This window comes from Haliotis rubra, unplaced genomic scaffold (assembly GCF_003918875.1).
Source record: "Haliotis rubra isolate DU_JTF1 unplaced genomic scaffold, ASM391887v1 Scf220, whole genome shotgun sequence".
NCBI classification, from domain to species: Eukaryota; Metazoa; Mollusca; class Gastropoda; order Lepetellida; family Haliotidae; genus Haliotis; species Haliotis rubra.
The window spans coordinates 479,043-497,827 of NW_025766226.1; the positions used below are offsets into that span (position 1 = coordinate 479,043).

The 18,785-nt window shown below is 40.9% G+C and overlaps 1 protein-coding gene across 1 annotated transcript; it reads left to right on the top strand.

The window, feature by feature from the left end:
• Positions 1-351: 351 nt before the first annotated feature.
• LOC124277349 lies at positions 352-8,233 on the top strand. The gene is made up of 8 exons (XM_046713000.1): positions 352-394; positions 1,681-1,755; positions 2,034-2,177; positions 2,922-3,000; positions 5,294-5,331; positions 5,746-5,942; positions 6,136-6,296; positions 7,980-8,233. The coding sequence occupies exons 1-8, from the start codon at positions 382-384 to the stop codon at positions 8,032-8,034; spliced, it is 762 nt and encodes a 253-aa protein (XP_046568956.1). The 5' UTR covers positions 352-381; the 3' UTR covers positions 8,035-8,233.
• The last annotated feature ends 10,552 nt before the right edge of the window (positions 8,234-18,785 follow it).

Genomic DNA, 18,785 nt, shown 5'->3' on the forward strand with positions numbered 1-18,785 from the left:
TAAAGGATGACATTACATCAATGTAAATATTTTGAATTGGTGAAGATGTGAACAGTTTTTCCTTATTTCAGTGTCTCAAAGCCCATCACACCCAGAAGAGTTGGGGAACACGTTCGACTTCTCAAAGGTCACAGGGTAAGCGGAGATACATATTAAAGAGGTTCCGCCAAATGTGAAGCTCCTTCATTGATTTGTATGTCTACAGACCAACCCGTCCAGATTAACGGGGTTTAAATGTCTTTGCACCGAATAACATCAGCACATTGTCTTAACAGAGTGGTTGTCGCTGGTGGAGATGGCACTCTCCAGAAACTACTACACACTCTGTTGCCAAGGATACAGAAGGAAGCCGACTTGAAGGCATTACCATTTCCAGTAGGAATGATACCCACAGGTAACCCCGAGATCAACTTTCCTTTCTTATTCAGGGCGAAAATGGTGTGTTACTTTAATCAACCAAAGGTAAACACAGGGCGGCGCATTTAGAAAATCTACCCTTTTCTTTCAATTATCTGTTAGGGCACGGGTGGCCCACTTGTCAAAATCGTTGTGCAGAGTTGCATCCCTAAGGCACACCAGAAACCTATGACTGGGTTCGAATCCTAGTTTGCCCCAAATATGTTGATACGATTGTCAGCACCATGGCCGTTATCGTGGGTGTCACCAAAGTGACACGTCTGAGACCTGAGATGTTCGTGCTTCTGGCTAACACGCCATGATATAACATGAATCTGTTAAACCCACCTTGCTCACTCATGTATATTGCAACCCGTGAAGGTCCGGGTTAGAATTGATCTTCAGTAACCCATGCTGTCGTAAGAGGCGACTAACGGGATCGGGTGGTCAGGCTCGCTGACTTGTTTGACACTAGTGTTGGGAATTGGTTGAAATTTCAAAGACTAAAATAGTAGTTCCAAAATCGTTTATGTTCGATTATGAGAAAATGTGATCGATTGCTTGGTCGTTTGGTCACTGCGATCAATCTTCGATTATTTCAATTAATCGGAACACCACTAGTTGACACATGTCATCGTATCCAAATTGCGTAGATCGATGCTCATGCTTTCGATCACTGGATTATCTGGTCCAGACTCGATTATTTACAGACCGCCATATAGCTTGAATATTGCTGAGTGCGGCGTTAAACTCACTCACTCACTCGTTTATATTCCGATTTCATACAATAAGATTAATCTCCATGACTGTAAGGGAATATCCAGATCACTCGGCACTCAACATATTCCCGCCTGTAAACACTTAAGTTTGGACCAAACAAACCAGTGATTTATGTCAGCATCGACCAAAGCCGCCTGGCTCCAATATGTAGTCAGCCGCGTCACCCAGCATTATGGGTTTCTTGGGCCTCAACCCTTGAAAATCCGTGTTAGAATTGGTCTTCAGCAATCCATGCTTATCATCAGAGGCGACTAATGGGATTAGGTGGTCAGGCTTGCTGAAGTGGTTAATGCACGTCGTGTCCCAATTGCATGGATCGATGCTCATGATTTCAATCACTGGATTGTGTGGTCCTGACTCGATTATACAGACCGCCGTCATATACTGGAATATTGCAGGCGGCGTTAAACAACAAACAAAGAAACTAAACCACACAATTAACTCGACTAATCCAGATGTCTATAATCTAGTAATTATTGTCTCATCTCGTTATTCGTACCCCAGGATCATCAAATGGCAATGCGAACGAACTCTGCGGAAATGGCGACATAGAAACTGCAGCTCTCTACATCATTACAGGTATGACATGACGTGTTTGGGACGGTGAGGTAGACGAGTGGTTAAAGGGTTCGCTTGTCATCGCCGAAGACCCGGGTTCGATTCCACACATGGGTACGATGTGTAAAGCCCATTTCTGGTGTCCCCCGCCGTGATATTGCTGGAATATTGCTAAAAGCGGCGTAAAGCTAAACTCACTAAACTCCGACTTTTTCCAACCACCTTGTTTCATGGATCATTCAGATTTACCAACAAATAACGAGTTCTTTGATTAACTCTAGCCTTATTTGTTGTCTTAGGATGTAGGACCTTCAAGAACATTGCCAGCATCAGTCAAGGTGGCAAACATCTGGGTTTTTGGGAGGTGATCCTTGGCCACGGCTTTTGGAGTGACATCATGGGCGTCATCGAAGACAGACGGTTGGGTTGGTTCCGATATACCCGTAAGTTTTTTGGCGCAGATCAGGAGAGTGCCCGGATTCTCCACCGGGAGCACATCCTTCTCACACTCTGGGTAATGCAGAAGGCAGAGGTGTTGGGGAGTTTACATATTCTCAGGAGAATGCCCGGGTTCCCGACCGGGAGCACAGCCCTTCTCGCGCTCTGATTAATGCAGATGGCTGAGGTGTTGGGGAGTCTACATATTCTCAGGAAAGTGGTGGGTTCGACTTGGTAGCGTTTCCGCGAGAAGTCCCATTCGCTGTCTGGGCTGCGTGTAGAGGGGACAAGGGCCCTGAGCTGATGATGAGCCTTACCACCAACTTGAGTGTGCCAGGATCACCCGAACCCTCTCTGCTTGCAAACTATTTTTAATCTGTATAACATGATAGTGATGATGGTATTGTTGTTGTTGTTGTTGTTGTTGTTGTTGTTGTTGATGATGATGAGTATGCCTTTTGGCATACTTCGAAGAGACACGGTAGGCTTGGCTCTGATTCCTCTGTAAGTTTTCTCTAGTTTTTAAAATTTTCATGATTCCTTACTTTTTTCTGTTCGGTATCTTACTGAGAATACTCTCCATTTTGTTGTACATTCTCCCAGAACGTTTGTATTTTATCAGCATTACAGTATCACAAAGAATGACCATCATGTACTGTTCGTGGAATCAATCGCGGAGATTTCCCGGTGACTAGCCTATAGTTTGACCACAATGCCATCCCACAATTTTTGTTTGTTTTGTGTTTCAGTTGCAGGGCTTGTAACATTTCTGAGGTCTCGAAGCGAGTTCAATATTCGAATCGATTACTTGCCCTATGACCCACCCACGTGAGTTATATTTACTCCACCATGGTGTACATATGTGCGTAGAAACACCCATTCTCACGACATGTGCACCAACAGATAACTGGAACTGGTAAACAATTAAAGTTCTTTTGTTTTTTTAAATGACATGTCATTTTATTGTTAGAACAACATTTATTGTTCACAAAATTCAAACTATCAAAAGTCAGAACTCAAGGAGAAAACGAAGATCGGCAATCATGATTGGGTACCCAATTTCCACTTCCACGTGACACCATCAGTATAACATCAACTGCAGAACAGAAACCCCCAAAATAACTTGAAGCAAATTGTGACATGGTCCTTTTGACGACAGATACCAATGCTTTACTTAGAACTAGTTGTGGTAAGTAAGTCACAGAGAATATTTATATGAATAATGCCGCTGTAGATCATAACTTTGTAATCTACGTTACTTAAATGAACGTAAACTAATTTGCATAAAATGTTCATCAAACTTACTATACATACGTGTTTTTGGAAATATATTTCACATAAGTTATCAGTATTATATTTGGATAAACAACAAAACTTGGCCATTATACATCTTGAATACAAATCTTGTAATCTACGTTACCGTAACACTGCCATATCTACATATATGTATATAGAAATTTAGAAAAATTCCTGATGAACTGTTTCTATACTATTACACAGAGTTACATTAAAAGATGCAAAAGTGATTAACAGTTTATTTGTTTCATACATTATTTAAAGTACAGACCGTACAGAAGCACTGTACAGAAGCACATTCATCCAAACTGTAATCACGTTACCTATTTAATTTGATGTAGAATATCAACAATGATAAGCCAATTAAAAGTAAACACTCATTTAATGTTTAGAAGATTTCATGCCATAACTTTAGACCCATAAAACCGTCTTACCTGAGCAGTAGTCGCGAAAACAATTATGCTCCTTTGGGAATGAGTCACGTAGATTACATCACGTAGATTACACACACGTCCTTTAGCACCCACCAAACGTTTAAAGTGTCATAGAAGAACACCTCCTTCACTTAGCTATTACTACTGAATAGGTCCATTCATTTTAAAAACCCTTTGGTGACACTGGGTGTACAGTTTTTATCTTATGATGGTCACGTAGATTACATCCTAAAAAGATCTCTTCATATTTACACATGTGAAGTATCATGGTCAGAAATCGGCTGAAATTTAGTAGCTATGGGGTTGATATTGTATTGTCAGAATGTGAAACTGTATATAAGGTATACTATCTAATAAATACACATAATAAAAATATATGGTCATTTTCATGAGGTAACGTGGATTACACTTTTATGGAGACACCATATTTATCAAACATTCTAAAAAAATTAACCACATAAAGATATGTTCTGGGTATTGACGAAAGGGACAATACCTTATGTCGAAAATATAATCTGTTTTGTTCACACTAGATGAATAGTTACTTTGAAATATTCACTCAAAACGTTATACTAACATTGCAGACATGCACATTTTGGTGATTTTGGCTTAGTCTACCTTTTTTCCCTGAGTCACACATATATATAAATAACAGATCATTAACAATTTCTATGTCTCGGATACCTACCAAGCCTGTCGTCTAATATAAACATGAAATGAACAGGTGAGACCAATCAAAAAGTGTGTTTTTTTATGCGGAGACACATAAAATTACAAATGGTGCATATTTCGTGAGAATAGGTGAGAAACACCCTTTATGTCGATGAAATAAAACAGAATGAATGTAACGTATAGTCGATTACGACATTGGCTTTGTACGACTTCCGGTTTACGGGATTAAACAGACCTAGTTACGTCATCATGCTGCCATGTCCTCAATGCACGTTACAATCAGAGGCCCTCGTGTCTTTGGGATGAGATGAGATGACCCGCGACTCGAAATGTTTCACAGTGCATGATTTATTGTACTGTCAGTCCTCGCAAAGACACGATGGTTACAATGACTACCATCCCATGCTCTTTAGCGGAAGGTTTAAACCGACACCACGGTTCTGCACCAAGACACCTCAGCATGATGTTATTGTAATTGAATATCTTTTGCAATTATTGAAAGTATTAGTCAGTTCTAAGGACAATTTTAAAATTGATAAATTCGTAAATAAATTTTCCCCAACCATAGCTTGTGACAATTTTACGCCCTATCCTATTTTCAAATTCGACTAACCGCATGAGTAGTGGTTAGAAGGTATACCTGTATACATTCACATGGAAATACCAACACAAACATGTCATTGCTGCTTAGCTTATTTGTGAGCATTTAACTCTTTCAGAGACGGAGGTGATGTTGACAAAAGCAACGCAGAAACAGGTATGTTATTATGATTATGTGTATAGTCTCACGCTCTCTTTTCGTACAGTTGTAAGTATGTAAATAATAACCATCGTGGACAGATATATCCCTGTCCAAAGGGGAGTAGTATATAGTCTACATGTAGTCGTGGTCTGTGAAGATCCGGCTTAGGATTGATCTTCATCAACCCATTCCGCTAACGATCAGAAGCGCTCATTTCACTGAGTGAGTGAGTGAGTGAGTGAGGTGTTAGCAATATTCCAGCAATATCATGGCACTGGACAACAGAAATGGGTTTCACATATTGTACCCATTTGGGAAATCGAACCCGGGCGTTCAGCGTGACGAGCGAGCGCTTTAACCATTAGGTTACCCCACCACAATGAAATATATTCGTCTATGTAGATGAAAAGTATTTTTACTTTTTCCTAGAACCAGTTTGGAAGACGATAGAGGGGCGTTATACCGGATTAATGAGCTTCCCTACTTTAGTGCGCCCTCAGAAGAATACGCCGAAGTGCGTTTTTGACGTCAATGCGGAGGCGATGACGTTGTTGATGGAAAAGCAGTGTGGGAGGTTGACGTTCCTCTCCTACATGAACAAGTTGACTCAGCTGCATACGGACACCGTGAGTAGCCGATTATCCCCCTGGTTGTGAGAGACAGCTTAATATTTAATGTATCAATATAAATATATATTATAATTAATACCCCTTTCAAACGTGCAGTAGTATATGTCAGTATGATTTAGAAATTCTCTGTGTGAAGATAATCACTTATTATTATAATCTTCGTCTTTGTTATTATTATTATTATTTTCAGTTCAGCTACGACTTCGTAACGACGTTACAGGTTAAGTCGTTCCGACTACGGGTACTTCCGACAGAAGGAGCAACTGAGCGAGAAAAGCGTCTGGAGAGGACCGTGAGCCTTGATGGCGAACTACATAAAGTAGAATCAGGCGATCTGGACATTACTGTCAAGTGAGAGCAGTGCTTGTCACTTTATTTTTTTGTTGAGGGCACGGAGTCAGTGAGTGAGTGAGTCAGTCAGTCAGTCAGTCTAGTGGTTAAAGCGTTCGCTCGTCACGCCGAAGACCCAGGTTCGATTCCCCACATGGATACAATGTGTGAAGCTTATTTCTGGTATCCCCTGCCGTGATATTGCTGGAATATTGCTAAAAGCGGCGTAAAACTCAAGTCACTCACTCACTCCCGTGTTGCTCTATTACTTCAAATTACAACCGCCTTAAACACTGGGTAACGTTCGCCGCAGTCAGTAATATTACAGCTATATGGGGGCGGCGGGGTAGCCTAGTGGTTAAAGCGTTCACTCGTCACGCTGAAGACCTGGGTCCGATTCTCCACATTATTATACTGTGTGATGACCATTTCTAGTGTCCCCTGCCGTGATGTTGCTGGAATGTTGCCAGATATTCCCCAAACCCAACTCACTATATCATTCCTAAGTGTAAGAGTGGTTGTGTAGGATGTACAGGCCAGGTCACACGGCAGGGTGTGTCTCAGTGGTCTGTGGTTGGTATGAGTGTCATGTTTTAACGTCTTGTGTTACATACCGGTTGGATGCACAGCCCAGTTCACGAGGTTTTGACTGAGTGTGTTTAGTTTTCAACCTTAAGCAATATTCCAGTAATACGCTTTAACCGCTAGGCTACACCCAACCCCCACCCCACACACGAGGCTGTGTGTTGCATATGCTTGATAACGGTGTTAGCATCTATACCGAAACGTGAAGCAAGTGTTTGATAAAGGTGTTAGCATCTACACCGAAACGTGAAGCAAGTGTTTCATAACGCTTTTAGCATCTACACCGAAACGTGAAGCAAGCGCTTGATAACAGTGTTAGCCTCTACACCGAAACGTGAAGCAACTGCTTGATAACGGTGTTAGCCTCTACACCGAAACGTGAAGCAACTGCTTGATAACGGTGTTAGCCTCTACACCGAAAAGTCGCATCTATCGAAGTGGTCTATCTATAAAAATTGATGCTTTTCGTTTTGGTGTAGACTAACGTTTGGCTGTGAAAACTGTAGTCAAGGACTTTCCGCCTCAGTTGTTCTCATATCAAAGAAACTAGACTTGATTTCGTTGGATCTAGACTTGCCTATGTTCACTTGGTTGATTGGTTGGTTGTTAAAGCCGTACTCAGCAATATTCCCGCGGTCTGTAAATAATCGAGTCTGGACCAGACAATCCAGTGATTATCATCATGAACATCGATTTACGCAATCGGGATAACTTCGATGACTTCAAGTTGTGTCAACCAAGTCAGCGAGCTTGACCACCCGATCCCGTTAGTCCCCCCTTTGACAAGCATGGGTTACTGAAGACCAATTCTAACCCGGATGATCTTCACGGGTTAAAACCAAGTTTAAAGTTTAAAGTTCAACTAATGTGAGTGTGTTAGTTAAGTGTTACGCTGCTTTTAGCAATATTCCAGAAATACCACGGCGGGGGACACCAGAAATGGGTCTACCACATTGCATCAAAGTGGTGAATCACGGGTCTTCAGCGTGGAGAACGAATCCTTTAACCACTAGGCAACCCCATCCCCCCCCGACCACCCGAAATGTATTGATCGCCCTGAAGAAATCTGTTTAAGTTTTAACGAATTGCCTCGTTGATTAATTACTATCTTGTTTTCAGACTTCATCGTAACCTCCTGGAGATGTTTGGGGCCGGAACTATTGCAGAAGAGTGAGAAAACATTAATAATATCGATGACCTCCCACGCACCAGTCAAAGCGACAACCGTCAATGAGGATTTGTAATCAGACTCTTATTTTTAGTATAGGATTTAAAATCAGACTGTTATTAGTCTCTGTGTCATCTGTCAAGTTGTATATATTGTTCATTTATGTTAAATCGTGTAATACAACAATAAAATTCTAGATATATAATTCACTTGTTTAAATATTTTTGAAGAAAATGTTACTGAGTAAAAGTTAAAAAAAGTAATCTATAATTTCCCTTAATCATATTGTGTTTGTTGTTTAACGCCGCACCTAGCAGTATTTCGTCTATATGGCGGCGGTCGGTAAATAATCCAGTCTGGACCAGACAATCCAGTGATCAACATCATGAGCATCGATCAACTAAGTCGGCGAGCCTGACCACCCGATGCCGACTCTTAGGGCAAGCATTCAGTCTAAGTAACCTTAGGCTCAGTATTATTCGTTACACTGCTATACTGAGTCTAACAAAACCTAGTAGAAGATTGCGTCAGCTAACCTTTTAGACCGACCAGTCAGAACACAGCTTACCAAATCGCGAAAGTTAACATTCGCACATACCGTATAAACCTTTACCTAAAAAACTCGAACGATTCCGAATGCTATTTTCCGCGCGATCGCTTCCGAGTGATGCACGCAATAAGTAAACAGTCGCTGAAAATAGCGTTTTTGTCAATATTCAAGGATGTCATCTTGCTAAAATATAAGCAAATGGTAACCATGTCTTTAGAAACCAATAAACGTATAAACTGCAGGTCAAATATCTGTGTTTTATGCGGATTTTTGTTACAAATACAAACCAATAATACCGATTTGAAACTATGATCGTTTGTTAAACAACTTTTATCCTAAGTTGAATAAAATTCTGAGATTTGAATGTTCAGTTGGCAAGGTAAAATTATGAGGATACGCAATCTTCATTTCACTATATTCGATTTACCTTTTCGTTTAGAGTGAAATTCATCGGTACGTTTTCACTGCAAACAGACTATAGCTGACGCAACCTTCTACTAGGTTTTGTTGGACTCAGTATAGCAGTGTAACGAATAATACTGCAAGCATTGGTTTCTGAAGACCCTAAGTTTACTCAGACTGGGCAAGCATTGGTTGCTGAAGACCAATTCTTTACGGGTTCCTCAGTCATGACGTATCGACAGATACCACCTTTTTGTCTGGCCAATAGTATTACACGAGTGTAATGTGTTTTCAGCTCTACCCCGCTAATGAAGATACTGATATAATGTTTGATTGTTTGTCATTTAACGATGCACAGCAATATTCCAGCTATATGGCGGCAGTCTGTAAATAATCGAGTCTGGACCAGACAATCCAGTGGTCAACAGTATGAGCATCGAGTTGGGATACGATGACGATGTCAACCATGAGAGCCTGACCACCCAACCTCGACTAGAATGAGTCGCTGAAGATCACCCAATCGGACCTTCACGGTACTGATGTAAGCTCGTGAGAAAAGGCAACAAGAGACTGAACTGAGTTTGGTTTTACGCCGCTTTTAGCAATATTCCAGCAACATCACGGCGGGGAGACCAGAAATGGGTCAATACTGATGGGGATTCGAACCCGGGTCTTCGGCGTGGAGCGAACGATACTAGGCTACCCACCGCCCCGGGAACAAAGAGAACCATACTGTTGCACTACATGGTATTATTGGTTGATTTGTCTTATCTGTGTACATCTCCTCTAACAGGGAATGACCATATGCATAACATAGTTTTTCCGTAGAAGAATGGCGTTCGTGTGCTCAAAATACATCAGGTTTTGTTGAATTACGCCGCGCTAAGCAATATTCCAGCTATATGGCGGTGGTTTGTAAATAATCGAGTCTGGACCAGACAGTCCAGTGATCAACAGCATGAGCACTGATGTCAACAACTGGGATACGAAGACGGTGTCAAGCAAGTCCGCGAGCCTGACCAGCCAGTACCGTTAGTCGCCTCTTACGACAAGCATGGGTTATTGAAGATCAATTCTAACCCGGATCTTCACGGGTTGTTGAACAAGTAAAATGGGTGAGGTGGGTGAGTCTGTAGGCGGAGCGATGGATGAGACTGTAGCGTTATTCGTGGGTTGGCCTTGTGTGAAAGTCGGTATATGAGTTTCAGTGGGTGTTACAATTGGTGTCTCGGTGAATGAGGGTGAAACAATGTACGAGTTGTGGTTATCTCATTGTGTGAGTCTCTGGGTGAATCAGATGGTGAATAGGTTGATGAATACTGTATGAGCGATTCGAAAGGTGAGATGATGGGTGAATAGGCTGGTGAGACTTTAGGTAAGGTGATAGGTGAGTCGGTTGGTGAGCCGATGAATGAGATAGTTGGTGAATAGGTAAGTACAGTTTGATGGGTGCGTGTTTATGTGACTCGTTGAAAGTGGATATTTAAATGAGGAAATCGGCGAGTTTATCAACTGAAGGTGAATGTGTGACGCGGTGTGAGTGAGTCAGTCAGTCAGTCAGCGAATCGAGAAGCGAGTTAATAGGCTGTTGTTTCACCCATGATGTCCTACTTATGACTGACTGACTGACTGAGTTTAGTTTTACGCCGCTTTTAGCAATATTCCAGCAATATCACGGCGGGGGACACCAGAAATGGGCTTCACACATTGTGCCCATGTGGGGAATCGAACCCGGGTCATCAGCGTGACGATCCAACACTTTAACCACTAGGCTACAAAAAAACCCACCCCCATCCCCCCCACACACACCCCCACTACTTATGAGAACACTAACTAAACAGCATAAACATCATCACCACTTAACGGTTTTTAACATCTTATTGCCAACTTATTTTCCCGACCCTGCCCACATATTTATTCTGTGAAAGTGAACGTTGGCAATGGATGTACTTTTGAATTTAGAAAAAATATATTACGCAGAGATGTAGAATATCGAATTTCCTATGAGAGGGTGTAAAATCAATTGCGAATATATGTCTGGTAAATAAATATCAAATGTCTCCGTGTCTATGGAATGGTACGACGGATAAAGTAGTGTGCGACGAATATAGCATTTGCTTTATGTAAACTGTTTGAACAAAATACTGTTTGATATCTGCACGACATAATGATATTTCAGATGGATTTGTATTATTTTCTATGGCGTTACACATTCGATTAAAAAGGCTAGCGATAAATGGGGGAAATCGATATTCTACTTAAAAGACAACACGAGGGAGGTGTAATGTAGTAGTTAAAGCATGTTCTAGTATCTCTGGTCGTGATATTGGTGGAATGCTGTTAAGTTAGCATAAACAATACACGCACGTAGCCTTTCAGTAAACAAAGCAGTGAGTGAGTAAGGTTTTACGACGCTTTTAGCAATATTCCAGCAATATCTGCTTAAACATGTTTACACCATCATGACTCAGCCACCTTGATAAGATTGTAAAACCACGACAACATATTTTCGTTTTGTTCTGCTCAGGGGTTTATAGAACTAGTACACCAAAATGTCAGTATTGAACCCATGAACCTGCATCACAAATCTTTATTAACAAAACACACATGTTAAAAAAGGTTGGGTAGGTGCTGGTTAAAGGGTTCGCTCGTCACGTCGAAGGTCCAAGTTCGATTCTCCACTCGGGTACATTGACGGTGAACCCAATTTCCGGCGTTCCCCGAGTGATATCGCTGAAAGCGTCATCACACTCACTCTCTCACTCACATGTAAATAATGATAAAAAATATCGCTTCATAAAAAACACTATACACGAAATTAATGAATTTATCAAACATGCTAAAACGTCATTATATTCCGAAATTCCTTTTTGATTTCGGGCGCATCACCATTAAAAGATCACTATGAAGTAAATATAAAAGGTGAGCAAGAAGGTGGCCCACCGGTGGCACACTTCTTAAACACATGCAAAGGCAAGGCAATTAACCTGAAGTAATAGGAAACATTTGTAACTTGTTATGGCTCAAGTCAAAAACCGGAATTGCAACAGACATTATTTACGTCAAAATTGAAAATGACCTCCACATGTCTACCGGCATACGACGGCCGTGAATGCTGCAACCTGATCAAACAGCCCTCGAATGACGCTCTTTGAAATCTTCGTAGAAAGAGCATGTTCGTTTGTTCCTCGAAAGTTGTGTGGGGCGGTGGGGTAGCCTAGTGGTTAAAGCGTTGGCTCGTCACGCCGAAGACCCTGGGTTCGATTCCCCACATGGGTACAATATGTGAAGCCCATTTCTGGTGTCCCCCGCTGTGATATTGCTGGAAAATTGATAAAGCGGCGTAAAACCATACTCACTCACTCGAAAGTTGTGAAATGTGGTGATTTCAATTGATTATTAGACAGTTGAACTGATATAAATGTTTTATGCATATGTATATTGTCATCCATGTATGTAAATATTGTAAATAATAATGTAAGTAAAACATTGATAATACACGTAATCACTTTGTACCTTTTGGTGAGTGAGTGAGTTTTACGCCGCTTTATCAATTTTCCAGCAATATCACGGCGGGGAACACCCGAAATGGGCTTCGTTGTGAGTGGGTATGTAAGTGAGTGAGTATGATTATTAGACAGTTATGATATAAACACATTATGTATACGTATATTGCCATGTTTACTTCCTCACCCCCTCCCCAACCCCAATCCCCTTGTATATACGCCTCTCAATCCTTAATCTGTTCATCACTTGCTTGATAACGATGTCAGAATCTACACCAAAACGTCGCTCTCACTTTTTGAAAGATGTTCATCCATAGATTGTTATCCTTACTTAACAAAAAACATGTGAAGACCGTTTCTGGTGTCCCCCGCCGTGATATTGCTGGAATATTCCTAAAAGCGGCGTAAAACCCAACTCACTAAGAGAAAACAACAAAATCAATACGCATTTTAAGGTATATTTTCATGATTTGATCATTCAATGCCGATATTTTTCAATAAGGTATTCAGTTTTGGTGGGGTATTTTCTTGTTTATCGCCGTACTAAATATTCCAGCTATATTGGGCCATTTGGAAATATTTATGTGTGGGCAGACAATCCGGTGACTGACATCATGAACATACATATACGCACTTGGGGGTACATGTACAAGGACCAGGCAAGTCAACCACCCCGATCCAGTTAGTCGGTTCCTTCACGACAATCATGGGTTGCTGAAGACCAATTCTAACCGGAATCTTCATGGGTAAGGATCATTTACACGCGACTACAACTAACCGCGTTTGAAATCTGTAAAACCTGCTTTTAAAGTAATCGACATACTCGTAATATCGAAACTAAGTTTATGAAAGGACTTTCCGTGGACGTATGGAGCACTATGTTTGTTGTCATTGTAAGTCCGACCGACCTAAAAAAAAGTTTCCTCAAATGACAAACATAAGTTGATGAAGAGCACGTCCAGTAGGTATTCAGTGTGGAGGTATTAATAATTATGTACACATATAGTGCGACAAATTCCACCCTGAAACATGCTTGGAGCGCTACTTTTCATGAGGCGCTGTTTGATTTTCATCAATAATTCATTTATTGATATTTTAACATCAACATGTAATGTCTGACCCTAATTCGAAACGCCGTGAGGGGCGGTGGGGTAGCCGAGTGGTTAAAGCGTTCGTTCGTCACGCCGAAGACCCGGGTTCGATTCCCCACATGGGTGCAATGTGTGAAGCCCATTTCTGGTGTCCCCCGCCGTGATATTGCTGGAATATTGCTAAAAGCGGCGTAAAACTAAATTCACTCTTTCATGTCAGTCAGTCCAAACACCGTATGCATCATTTTCTCAGATCACATTTGTGGTTAAAGGGAGACAACTTGTGCTAGCATCCACTCAATCCAGTAGCATTAGTTACATTCAGTTTGAAAACGTAATACTATTACTATTATACTATATGTATTAAACGGCGAAGTGGAAAGGGAGTTTGACGTCAACCTGAAGATCAATATAGCGATGTGTGTAGTACGAAAATAGTGACTGAGTGCGCATTGTGTTACGCCACAGTCCAGCAATATCACCACATGAGACACCAGAAATGGGCTTCACACATTGTACCCATGTTGGGAATCGAACCCGGACGCTTTAACCACCAGGCTATCGGACTGCCCATTCCTGCTGTGATACCCTAGTTCAGCATGGATACCCGAGACCACACGGCCTTGTTCTATCCACTTAATTCCTGGGCATAAAAAAACAAGAAACGTCTATTTTAGGGGTCGAACGAGCAACCTTCCTCTGTCCCGACTGTCGCTCTATCCCCTCCACCACAGAGGCGACATGATTCAAATTAGAATCATGTTTAGTGAATGTGAGTCATTTGATCCGGATATATGTAATGCATTAAAACAAGGTGTGGACATTTCAAGAAATACCCCAAAAGGTGTAGGGTCGATGGGGTAGCCTAATGGTTAAAGCGTCCGCTCGTCACGCTGTAGACCCGGGTTTTCGATTCCCAACATGGGTACAATGAACGAAGCCCATTTCGGGTGTTCCCCGCCGTGACATTGTTGGAAAATTGCTAAAAGCGGCGTAAAAACATACTCACTCACCAAAAGGAACAAAGTGATTACGTGTATTAAATATCATTAGATACTTACATTCATGACAAAATACATATTCACAAAACGTTTATAACATGTTAACTGTCTAATAATCACTTGGAATCTCTACATTTCTCAACCTTCGAGGAACAAACGAACACGCTCTTTCTACGAAGATTTCAAAGAGCGTCATTCGAGGGCTGTTTGATCAGGTTGCAGCATTCACGACCGTCGTAAGCCGGTAGACATGTGGAGGTCATTTTCAATTTTTGACGTAAATAATGTCTGTTGCAATTCCCGGTTTTGACTTGAGCCATAACAAGTTACAAATGTTTCCTGTTACTTCAGGTTAATTGCCTTGCCTTTGCATGTGTTTAAGAAGTGTGCCACCGGTGGGCCAGAGACGTACACGCTCACTTTCTCGCTCACCTGTCCTACCTATTTGATAGTGATCTTTTAATGGCGATGCGCCATATATCAAATAGGAATTTCGGAATATAATGACGTTTTAGCATGTTTCATAGTTTCACCACGTTTCAGCATGTTTGATAATATCATCAATTTAGCGTATAGTGAATTCCCCGTTATGCGTACAAGTGACTACCTGGGAGGGGGTCACTCATTCGCGTGACTGCCTGATCACAGACAGGGAAATTCTGCATGTCACACAAAAAACGCGTCTAAAAGTGTTATTTATAGAAATAATTACACAAAATTTGCTACAGTCATTGATAGGTGTTCAAGTTATTGATTGACATGAATGAAAACGTAAAAAGAAAACATTAAATAGTCAAATTTTGACAAAGATGTGCAAAATTTAAGCAAAATTAGACGATATTGAACAGCGAATTTCACCTATGTGCATATTTTTCAGAAACTTACATTTAGTATTTTCTGGAAGCTCATTCATTGCAGATTCAAAATATGCAGCTTTCGAGTCACACCAACGCACGCGTCCGCTCGTCAGGCTGAAGACACGAGTTCTATTACCCACATGCATAGGTACAATGTGTGAATCCCATTTCTGGTGTCGTAATATTGCTGGAATTGTTACTAAAGCGGTGTAAAACCTTACTCACTCACTCCTTTACTTACTGACAGGCTACGTGCGTATATTGTTTACGCTACATTAACAATATTCCATCAATAGCACGACCAGAGATACTAACTACTAGATTACACCTCCCTCGTGTCGTCTTTTAAGTAGAATATCGATTTTCCCCATTTATCGCAAGCCATGTTTTTACTGAATGTGTAACGTTATAGAAAAAAAAACTATACAAATCCATTTGAAATATCATCATGTCGTGTAGATAATAAACAGTATTTTGTTCGCTCACAGTTTACAGAAAGCAAGTGCAATATTCGTCGCACACTACTTTTACCGTCGTACCATAGACATAGAGACATTTGATTTTACAAGCATCACGAAATCTAAAAAAAAACAACCTTTGCTTTGTCTGTTTTTCTGTCTGACTTATATTCGCAATTGATTTTACACCCTCTCATAGGAAATTTGATATTCTACATCTCTGCGTAATATATTTTTTTTAATTCAAAAGTACATCCATTGCCAAGCGCCCATAATGCAACGTTCACTTTCAGGGAATAAATATGTGGGCCGGGTCGGGAATATAAGTTGGCATCCAGAGCTAGGTTGAAAACGTTAAGTGGTGATGATGTTGAGGCTTTAAGTTAGTTTTGCTCATAAGTAGGACATCGTGGGTGAAACAACAGCCTATTAAATCGCTTCTTGATTCGCTGACTGAGGAATACGTGTAATTCACTTGTTCGACAACCCGTGAAGATCCGGGTTAGAATCGTTCTTCATTAACCCATGCTTGTCGTAAGAGGCGACCAGTGGGATCGGGTGGTCAGGCCCGGTTACTTGGTTGACACATGTCATCGTATCCCAATTGCGTAGATCGATACTCATGCTATTGATCACTGGATTGTCTGATCCAGACTCGATTGTTTACAGACCGCCGCCAAATAGCTGGAATATTGCTGAGTGCGGCGTTAAACAACCAGTTGTTTGTAGGCTCTTTTCATTTACTAGGGCACGCAGTTTATAAATGTTTTGCCTATTGAACACTTTTTTTTCTTATTACCTAATATTTTAAGGCCGTTTCGGTCATTACTCAGACCTTGCAATACACAATAGGGGCGGTGGGGTAGCCTAATGGTTAAAGCGTTCGCTCGTCACGCCAAAGACCCGGGTTTGATTCCTCAGATGGGTACAATACGTGAAACTCATTTCTGGTTTACCCTGTGTGATATTACTGGCATATTGCTAAAAGCGGTGTAAAACCAAACTCACTCGCGCACTATAATCATAAGTTTCTGCTGATGGACATTGTAAATCAGATTCCCATTAACTCAATGAAGCCAAAGAGTAGATATGCTGTTGGGTCTATACCCAAGGAATGATGACGTTCTAAACACTGTTTGACTCCTTCCAGAATCGTATATTTCTTCAAATCTTCCAAGTCGACATCGATGGCTGATAAAAGATTCATAACTCCATTGAAGCATGCTGTGTTTTCGCGCCATGCTTAAAATCGATTTTGTTTTACTTCTATGGAAAGAAATAAAACATGAAGTGACTTGACAAAAGCACGGGAAAGACAATCCCTGTTGAGATTACTCTGATATGACGTCAACCCTAGCAAGCATATGACGTCACAGTTTTACCGGCATGCGCAGGTGACTATTTCAAATAACAGAAGCTTTATGCGTCAAAATCAAAGACTAGCAGTATTTTCGCAATCGACAGCTGCTAACGTCTGACTGAAAAGGTTTATTTGAACAATATAGGTGTTTTGCACCTTTTGTTTATTTTCATTTTGCCTCTGTGTATTTTGCCATTGTATATTTGTTGCTATGACATCACGACATGTTTATTTTTATTTTTGCCAGTGTTTATCTGTTATTTCTTCATTGCATTATCTCCTGTTTGTTTCCATTTTACCACTGTACGTCTGTTGTTGTTTTAATGTTGCTCTCATTTACGGCTGTGTATTAATTCATCACTTTGAGTCTTTTTATTTCATTTTAATATTGTTGGTTAGCTCGTATTTTACCACAGTACGGATATCAAAGTTTTGTTTTTACATTACAGGCTCAGTGAACCTACCCAAAACAAAATGGCAGATTACTAAGAGACAAAATAGGAACAGGTATTACCCAGACAAAACAGGATACGTGAGCATAACCAATATGTGTAGCTGTAACCTAAACAAAACTCATGAAACTAAAATAGGAGGAAGTATTACCTAGACAAAACATGTTAAGTGAAAATAACCAATATATGTTGGGCTTTAACCTAAACAAACCTAGGAGCAGGTATTACCCAGACAAATCAGGATACGTGAGCACCCCGCTGGATTTTTTACAATGATAGGTTTTCCGTACATAGTTTTTCTGACGCGTATGATCCTTTGACTCATTAAAAACGACAAAATGATTGGAAACCATGTTGATTTTATGATGATAATTGCTCATTTTAAAACACACACACACACACACACTGATTTTCATACAAAACCATGTCTGTACAAGTATGGCCCTTGAATGCTTAATGTTGAATTTTTGGGTGAATGTGAACATTCAAAATGTCATTTTGCGTGTCTTACACGATTCAAGATCAATGCCTAGTGTAACCTCCATGTGACTGTATGACAGCCAGCACTCTCCTCTTCATACCCCCTGTCAGCCTCCTTATCCTCCGAAGGGGCACTCATCACCATTCCTCGTATAAAGAAGTTTCCAATTGGGCCAGGTTCTGAACAGCAGGATCCCTTTGTTGCACACGATGACCAATCCAGATATGTTCCAAAGGGTTAAGATCGTGGCTCATTCAATCGTGAGATGTGTCAGGGGGTGCTTAATTAAGTAAGTTATTTGTGTATATTACCTAAACAAAGCTCATGGAGTGAGTGAGTTTAGTTTTATGTCGCACTCAACAATATTCCAGCTATATGGCGGCGGTCTGTAAATAATCGAGTCTGGACCAGACAATCCAATGATCAACAGCATGAGCATCGATCTACGCAACTGGGATACGATGACATATGTCAACCAAGTCAGTGAGCCTGAGCACCCGATCCCGTTAGTCGCCTCTTACGACAAGCATGGGTTACTGAAGATCAATATTCTAACCCGGATCTTCACGGGTTCAAATCTCATGGAACCAAAATAAAAG

Bases quoted from the DNA above. Each gene is read 5' to 3' on its own strand.
- LOC124277349 (XM_046713000.1), top strand. The intron at 3,001-5,293 runs GTGAGTTATATT...TAACTCTTTCAG, and splicing joins TTGCCCTATGACCCACCCAC to AGACGGAGGTGATGTTGACA. The intron at 5,332-5,745 runs GTATGTTATTAT...ACTTTTTCCTAG, and splicing joins CAAAAGCAACGCAGAAACAG to AACCAGTTTGGAAGACGATA.